The 8,993-nt window shown below is 38.5% G+C and overlaps 1 protein-coding gene across 2 annotated transcripts; it reads left to right on the top strand.

Moving 5' to 3' along the window:
* The first annotated feature begins 928 nt into the window (after positions 1 to 928).
* Positions 929 to 7,686, top strand: LOC132259984 (apolipoprotein D). Of its 2 annotated transcripts, XM_059757855.1 has the most exons (6): positions 929 to 1,065; positions 3,753 to 3,795; positions 5,487 to 5,641; positions 5,703 to 5,775; positions 6,698 to 6,827; positions 7,405 to 7,686. In XM_059757855.1, exons 1-6 carry the CDS (start codon positions 992 to 994, stop codon positions 7,542 to 7,544), a joined length of 615 nt encoding a protein of 204 aa, XP_059613838.1. In that variant the 5' UTR covers positions 929 to 991; the 3' UTR covers positions 7,545 to 7,686. The 2 variants fall into 2 exon arrangements, with proteins under 2 accessions (XP_059613838.1, XP_059613839.1); XM_059757856.1 differs by lacking the exon at positions 5,703 to 5,775.
* The last annotated feature ends 1,307 nt before the right edge of the window (positions 7,687 to 8,993 follow it).

Genomic DNA, 8,993 nt, shown 5'->3' with positions numbered 1-8,993 from the left:
TATTTTAAAATTTATTTCAATGGAAAACTTGAAAGAAAATATGAAAAGTTGGTTTTTTAGAACTTATTTGAATAAAATGTACTCAAAAACTATTAAAAATCATCATTAAAAATACAATTTTCAGTTTTTCAATTACCTTTGCAAGAAAATCAACTGAAACATTCAGAAAGTAATTTTTTCAGGTAATTTTGGCAAATTTCTCGGCAATTTTAACGTGAAATCTTCAATTTTCTCTCCTGGAAAAGGACAATTTTAACTTTGAATATTTTTCAATTTACCCGTCGATATGTAAATAATTTCCCCTCGAAAGCGAGAGCATTTCAGCGACCTGCAACTGTAACCCGGCGCCTCCACTGCGCTCTGCAAAAGCTCCAATTCGACTGTGTCTCGGCTATTGGAGAGATTTCACTTCTCCGCGCGCGAGCATTTCCCGCGCTTTTCCATCGTCACGAAGCACGGTGATCACCTTGAGAGCCACAAAGAGTGGCGCTAATGAAGTTGGCCAGCGCCTCGTGATGATGTGAAAAGCGACATTCCATCGCCTCTCCGGCCAATCACTCCCACCACAGCAGCACGACACGCTCAAGAAAATGCCTCTTACGCAGTCATAATTGAGAGTTTGCTGTGCTCAGTCGACACCACTCGTGTCTACCTTCTCTTTTCACTTTGCTGTGTACACCACAGACGCGAGGGAATGTGACTTCACGTGGACAATTCAATTCAAATCTGCCTCATTTGCTATGAATCGAGGCGACCAGTGTGCAGAATTGGGCCATTTTTCGTGCACAAACCAGTGACAGTGTTGGAAAAGTTGCCTCTTTTGCAACTTTACCCCAGTGGAAATTGGTCAATTGTGCAAGAAAGTGATCTCCGATGAAAGGAGTGCATTGATTGGGTGCAAGTGTGAATAACTCTGTCGACTGCACGCTCAATTGAGCACTTTGACTGGCCAGTTGATTCACTTGGGATTATTTTGTGCTTTGTGGACAAAATGCACATCATCTTCACGCTCATCGCTGCCATTTGGCTGTGCTCACTGCCAGTCCGTGCATCTGGATTCGGAAGGTGACCCCAAGACTTCCCCCACAGCCCCCGGAAAGTGTCCCCCACGAGTCTCAAGAGCCCCCTTGACGACCACCTGTTGTCGCTGGAAATTTCTCCACTCTCGCTCTGGAGCTCTTTCGTCATGTCTCTGTTCCATTGTTTTTGGCGTGGCGAAAGAAAGCATAAAAAGGGGGAGAAAGAGTTGGCGCTTCTTTGCGTGTCGAATGCGATCAAATAAATTGATCCGCGGGAGGATGTTTAGATTTGCTCCAGGATTAAGTGCATTGCAAACTCGATGGAATTGTCGCCTCTCTTTTCACACAAAGTCAAAGGCGAAATTGCTTTTGCAATGGATTAACATGGCACTTTCCTGGGTATAAGATGTGATTGGATTCCTTCACCATACAAACTATTTTTATGTATTGAGAGAGAGAGAGAAAATGCTTTTAAGTAGCGCATTGGAGACGTTACAATTTCTTGTGCAACAGAATTCATTTAAATTGATTAAAAGAAACACAATCTTCTAAAGCTTCTTATAAAGGAATAATGAAAGAACATGAAAGACATTTCTCTGGTGATAAAATCAATACAATTATCATATGTTTAGTGAGAGAAAAAAAAAAAGATTTTCCAATTTGAATTGGAAATCAATTTTGCATTACAATGTAAATATTACAAAATATCCCCTCTAATTACGCTTTAACATAGTTTTGCTCAGTAATTTTTCAATAACATGATAATTTTCCGTTTGCTAATTATAAGGAAAAATTCGCCTATGTCTCTATAGCAATTATCCGCATGTTTTTTTCATGGTGCTTAATTAAACCACAGAGATTTCAATGTGTTCGGCTTTAATCATCTCTTGACCACTCCTTTTTACTTGTAATCACTCAAAAGTATGTAAAAATGCATTAATGCAGCATTAAGATGAGATTTGACGAATATGGGGGGGTCACTTTTTTTCGTATTCAGTCTAGCGCCTAAACGGTTAGAGATATCCATATGCGATTTTCAACAAAGGTCAAAAGCGGTTGAATCGCTAGAGTTTGGTGTTGTCAAATCCAACCCTCCACCCCTCCGTCCTCCATTTTGAACGCCCCTAAAACACTTCTTCTTCATTAACTTGGCTTCTATGGTCTGGATCGGGACCAAATTCTAGTATGTTATAGCTGGCCTCGAGACCTATCCAATGAATTGCCACTTAAGGACCTAGGTCCTTTCAAACCTTAGATATTAAGAATCAAAATTTGAATATTAAAATTGCTTCAACTCTGCTCCTAATTATTCGTTTTGAATAATTATAGCTTCATTGGAAATGTCTCTTAAAATGCCGTCAAATATCTCGAATAACGCAAATATTATAACTCGATACAACCGCCGCTAGTGGCGCTTTAGTCGTGAAAACGATTTTCAAAACTTTAAAGCAATATAACTCGAGAACGAACCAATGCATTTTCTTTAAATTTTAGCATGTTATAGCTGAGGTTAAGACCTTTCTAACGAATCGTTACTTATGAAGATTGAAATTTTAGGAGCGGAGATATTGAGGGTCAAAGTTCATACCTTTACCGACGCATATCTTCGCTGTTTACCAGCCGATTTTGATCATCTCTTCGCCAAAAGACGTATTTCGACGCTGTCTAGTATGCCACATTTACTATTAGTCCTTAAACATTGCTTCTTACTGTCAGATCTCAATAATCTTGAGTTTGTCTGAAACTTCTTGCAGAATCCTAAAAATAACTGAGCTCAACGCGTTGTTTTCACTTTTTCTTTTTCTGTTGTCTTCCAAATGTAAGAAGAGAAAATTAAAATCATACCTTGTGCAAATATGAATGAAATCTCCGAAATCAACACGTGATTTTTTATTCAGGGCATTTAAAGAAATAACGACAGTTGAATTACACATAAAGTGAGTGTGACCGACAAAACTTTATGAACTGAAGTTTATGAGAAAGTCAAAGACTGTATTATGTTTGGACATGGCAAGAGAGTCATAAGAAATTAATTAATTCTGGTTAACTGTTTTATCACATTTTAACATATCGTGATTTTCTCCTTGAGAAAATCAATATTATGCCCAAGCATTTTAACATTATTCAATTAAACAATTTCCAACAACTTCTCTCTCTTTGGTTTCTAGGAGTTCATCATGTTCACAAGAGCATTGCAATATCATTTTGTGAAAACACTCACCGAACAGAGCAGAAGGTCATAAAATTAAATCACCAAAACTAATTTAATACATTCCCATTACATTTTCAATTTCGAAAGGAAGAGTTTTTGTGCCAAAAACCATTAATTTGTCTCTCCAGGTGATTCAATTATTGCGCAACTCTCCTTGTTGGTTTTTGAACTTGAAAAGTGTCTCAACGACCTTTTTCCCCTTTTCAATCTTTCGGGTGAAATTTGTGCTGAAACTCTAAGTGGGATTTCACCAAATAAAACCACCAAAACTGGAAGTGTTGAGGATAGAGAATTTTATTTGCAGAAACAATTAGCGATGAAAATCACCTTAATTTGTGTGGACTTTAGGAGGAAACTGTGAAATTGCTGAACTCTCTTTCGAAATCCCTCCCCGAAGAGGAGAATTTAGAGCACACAGTATTTCAATTAGTGCAGCATTGAAAATTGCTCATTTATCTGCCACTGCTTGCAATTAGTCTTATGTAGATATTGACTATAACTCTTCTCTCTCTCTCTTGCAGATGTCCGAAGTATCCATCAATGCCAAAATACAACATGACTAAGGTATTTAGCGCCTTTTCCGTACAACATCAACACGCCAATTGAATCCAATCCGTGTGTCATCAATTAAAGAACTGCCAAGAGAGTGTAAACAGGAGTGCAAAAAAAAGAGTGTGTAATTGATGGAAATCAGTGTAGAATTCTCATTTGTGTAAATCGATACATTTCCCCCCAAAATTCACCATCAGTGATTTGTTTTGGGGCATTAATTGGTGGAAAATTGGCGCTCGGTTTTGGCCATGAATTGCCATAAAGTCTTTTCAATTGACTTTTCGCGCTGTCATTTCCGCAACCGCAGCATTTCCACACTTTCACCCTTTCTGTGGGCAACATTGTTGCCAATGACACTGGTTTTGCCAGCGCGTAAAGTGGCGGAATTGCAGTCGCGACGCGATGTTGGACTTCGCGGAAGGAAGAGAGCCGTTAGGAGAGATATGAGATTTGAAATGATGCCAGGGAAGGCGAAACTTTAACCAATTTCGGTTGACAACAGCACTCAAACTGCTCTCTTAATCCTCACTTATTGGTCATTTCACTTCTAAACTTAGCAAGGGGGAGATAATACTGGCTTTAATCTGTACAACACTTCCTGACACTTCCGCAGTTTCTGTGCAAAATCTTCAACACTTAAGACACTCCTGAACACCTTCAGAGGCATTTTTCATCGCTTTTTAGACTCCTTCAACAGTTTCTTGCACTCTTTTCTAATTTATCACAATCTAATCCAGGTTTTTCCGTCCCAGGAACTTAAGGCTCTTCAAATACTTAGATTTCAGATCCCAGGATTTGTTCCTGAACAAATTTCTGTGAGAATTTTCTAGTTTTGTCGTAGGAACATGCTTAGAAAACCTCTGACCAAATTGTGAGGTTATGAATCCGGTTAAAAAATCATTTTGGCATGATTTTTATGCTTTAAAACCAGGAAATTTGCAAAGATTGAAGGCTCAAATCGCCACTTTAAAGCACAAAGTGCGGAAATAACTAAACAAATAGACATTCTTCTGGGTTGAAATGACGTTTTTGAGGTTATGATTGACTTTTAAGCTGATTTCTATTGTAATTTAATCAATCTGATGTTTCTTTTGAAAGAAAATGCTCAATTCTGTCAGAAAAAAGAGAAATATTCCCAGATTAAACACAAATTTGATGATTTTGAGTGTTTTTTAATCACCAGAATAGCTTTTAAATCAACCACATAACCTAGAAAAATGATAAAATTGGTTTTTCTAAGCAAAATAACTTAGAAAACGCACAAATTTGTTGCAAATATCCTTTTGGAGTTCAAATTTTTCAAATATTTTACCACTTCCAATCCCTAATATCTCCCCCTTAAAACTTAGCATAAGTGACGCTCAGAATGTCTGTTGTAAAATAATCAATTTATTTTATCTGGGCACAACGACTTTATCGGCTCATTGCATTTGAAATGCTCATAAAGTCACCATAATCCCCGGTTTTTCACTGCCTGACTTTTATGCACGCGCACAGCGAACTCACCATCCCTGACCTATGCAATCCACCTGAACTGGATTCGGAATGCTCGACATTTCAGCCTACGCGGGCAATGTCTTGCCTTTGTGCGGCAATTTTACTTTCATTGGCTCGCAATGGCTCCTTATGCAATCTTTGGCGTCACTTTAGCGATGACCACGAGATAAAATCACTTAGATTAACTGACCGTGTCTCATTGGCAGTTCACGGGAAAGTGGTACGAAGTGGAGCGATCTTTCTACTTGCCGGAAATCGCTGCCGGCTGCACGACGCTCTCCTTCCAGCCCGTGAACATGTCTGAAGATCTGGAGGCGGACTATGGGAGGCTGGAAGTCGCCATCAAGACGGTGAATCAATGGTGAGATTACCAGCAAATTCATGTCAATTCCATTACCTCTCAAATTTCCCCCCTTAAACAGGACCGGAAATCCATCCGTTTCCCTCGGCTTCGCGCTGCCAGAGTCTGAGAATTCATCCATTATGCACTTCCAGGTGAGACCCAAATTGATCCCATTCATCAGCTCAAGTGCAAAGTCTCCCAGACTCTCTGACTCACTTTGCATTATGAAATGATAATTCAATGCAATCAATTCAAAGTGGACTTTTCTTCGCACGCGTGTGTGTATCTTGAGAGGTTTTGCAATTCTCAATATATGACTTTCATGCTCACTTTCGAGACAAAGTCGAGAGAATTGTACAAACAGAAGACAAAAAAAAACTCGTTTCTCGCGGCGTTTTTTTATGTTAATTTTTAGCACACTGACCTCAAAATGGGGTCAAAAAGTAATCTGGTTGAATATTTTCTGCTAGATATTCAATTGTTTCATTCTCTTTCCAATTTCAGAGATGATAATTTTTGGCAGCATCACAAAAATCTGTATTTATTTAATCAATTTAAATTGCATTTAGCTTCACAAGCCAGATCGATTATTTTTCTTTTAAATTCAATCAATTAATTTAATTGCATTTAATTGCTCTTTCCACAATTCACTATGACATTGCAATAAAAAGTCAATCAAATTGTGCAATTTGGCAAATATCGAGGAAATTATTTTTTTATTTCACTCACTCTTAATATCATTAGGAGAGTTAATAAGTGCCAAATATAAATGATTTTTATTGAAATTTTCACCAATATTCACATTAAAATAAACGCTGTTTATATTTTTCTATCAATTAATGGAATTTTGCAGCGAATTTTCCCCTTTATATTTATTTTCACTCATTTTCACGCTAAAACACCACTCAATTTTTATAATTTCACCCATTAAAAGTTGTATGAAAAATGTGGAATATTCCATAAATAGCCCAATATTTGAAATGTTTCTGCGTTTTTCACTCCTTTGAGATATTCAGGGATTTTTTCTTCTAGCTTTATTTACTTCCTTTTTCACAATTTCTCTGCATTTTGTAGCTCTCGTCGAGACTTCCGACCGCCTTGGCTCGATTGCTGCCCGGCTCTGGAAAATACCAAATCCTATTCACTGATTACGATAATTTCGCCATCCTCTGGTCGTGCTTCAATTTCGGATTCGCCCACACTGGTGAGCCACAAACGTCCGAGCCTGAAAGTGAATGAAATCTGTTGAAAAGGCAATTTAATGTTTGATTTCACCATGCGCGCTTTATTGCCTTAAACTCGTCACGAGGCAATTAAAAATATGCTCCACATCGAATTGTGACAATTGGAGCAATTCTCAGTCACACAGAATATGTTAAAAATGTGTTATATTGTTTTAACACACGTCTTTGCTTAGTATGAATGTGTAAATCTGTAAATATCTTGCAAAAAAGGATCAATCGGAAATTGTGGCTCTAATTTTCAAGCACGAACATGAATTATGTTTGCAGTAAATTCTTTATATCACGGATTTTTGACAAATTTCACCGTTTTTCCTCTCTTACACATTCTGACATCGCTTAAAACTCTAAAACAGTGTTTTAGCGAGAATAGCAAGGACTGTTTTTCCTTATTCATTTCGAATATGTTAAACTTTTCCATGTTTGAAGTTTAACACATCTGTGTGTTACTCAGAATTGCTACAAATATTTCAGCACTTCATTCGCTTCGGGGTATTTATTTAGTGGTTTCGGCACTCAAATTTCCACATATTTCCACAGATCAAATCTGGTTGCTGGGCCGCGAGCGGGATTTCGTCTTCGAGATCCGCAAGAAGATCTACGATGCTCTGGATCAATTGGGCCTCGACTCGGATCGTCTGGTGATATCGAAGAACAAGAATTGTCCAGTGACATTGTGACACACCCTCTAAATACCCTTAACATTAATTCTGTGATAAGAAACCTTAATTGTTTTCTGGGCGGGAGGAGAAGAAACACTGTAAATCCGCGGCAGGCGTGCAAAGTTTCAAATAAAGTTTCGAGAAACTGAGCAAAGAGAGAGAGAGAAGGAAGAGATCATCTCGGGGTTGTATGTAAATTTTTGCACCACTTGAGTGGCGAACATGCTCGAGACACTGAGGCGCAGTTCAAGGGTTGAAGGGATCCACATAAGAGTCAGTGATTTACATTTTATTTGACTTGAGCTGAGAAACTTTTTGGCCAACATAAATAACAATTGTGCAAAAGGCAAGTGAAGGAGTTCGGCCATGTGCTAGCGTCAGTGCGACTTGTCTGAGAGAGAGAGAGAGAGGGAGGAGAAAAGGGGGTGAGAGAAGGCCTGCCTTCACCCCTGAGGCTGTGATATATGCGAAATATATCAACATCAGCCCAACATCCGCATAATAATGTGCAAAGAAGATGTGCTTTTGTGTACCATTCATATTAATCAGGGGAAAGTTTTGTTGTTTATCCCCCAACATTGTCGGAAGTTTTCTTTTGCACTGCGACTCCGAGACTCGCCACATCCTCGACAGAGAGAGAGAGTCTTCAGTGTGGGACACAAAGTGAAAACAGCCTTTCCCATTGACACACATCCTCCGCAGTGCTCCACTTGAGCCTGCAATTTCCTCCCACCTTCACCTAATCAGCCAAGTTCGCAGCTGCCGGATTGAGGACAGGCATCTCGAGCATCTTAATGGAAAGCCGAGGCGCGGCATCGTGAATATTCAGTGCACGCCTTTGTCATTCCGCAACAAGCATCCGTTTTTTTTTCCTCCTCCGAAAATCGTGTTGCTCCGGAATTCTGAATATTCCTTCAATATTCCTTTCCATTCTTATATGAGCGGAGTTTTAATTATCTCTACTCGGAAAAAATGACGAGAAACATGAGTGAAACTTGCCAAACTGCTAAATATCTTTGGTAATTCAATCAATTAACCTTGTTCTAAGGCAAAGGCATTGCTCATTGTTAACTCTGGTGCTTCAAGAGTTTGGCTTAGAAACACAAACAACTATTTTCCACAGGAATTTCATTGTGATTCAGCACTTGCTTAACTCTGTTTGTGGCTAAATCCGCGTCTAACTCATTCATTGAGTTGTACTTGATTTCGGCGCTGTTGGAAGTTTACACGATGCTTAATATTTTCACACCATGTCGAGTGACTATTCTGTTTAGAATAGTTGCTAAATTGATTAATTTCCACATCGACGGATGAATTGGAAGACAAAAATACTGAAAACCACATCAAAAACGTTCATCAAAGTGTTAATATTGCTCTGCAAATTAATTTAATTTGTATTCATTGAAATTTTAACTGAAATATTGCAAGTTAAAAGAAAGAAACTGAAAAAATTACTTTCCAAAGTCA

This window comes from Phlebotomus argentipes, unplaced genomic scaffold (assembly GCF_947086385.1).
Source record: "Phlebotomus argentipes unplaced genomic scaffold, Phlebotomus argentipes genome assembly scaffold_18, whole genome shotgun sequence".
Taxonomy (NCBI): domain Eukaryota; kingdom Metazoa; phylum Arthropoda; class Insecta; order Diptera; family Psychodidae; genus Phlebotomus; species Phlebotomus argentipes.
This window is presented reverse-complemented; position numbering and strand designations above follow the sequence as displayed.

Bases quoted from the DNA above. Each gene is read 5' to 3' on its own strand.
- LOC132259984 (XM_059757855.1), top strand. From the start codon at position 992: ATGCACATCATCTTCACGCTCATCGCTGCCATTTGGCTGTGCTCACTG. The intron at 5,776-6,697 runs GTGAGACCCAAA...TGCATTTTGTAG, and splicing joins CATCCATTATGCACTTCCAG to CTCTCGTCGAGACTTCCGAC. The intron at 6,828-7,404 runs GTGAGCCACAAA...ATATTTCCACAG, and splicing joins TTTCGGATTCGCCCACACTG to ATCAAATCTGGTTGCTGGGC.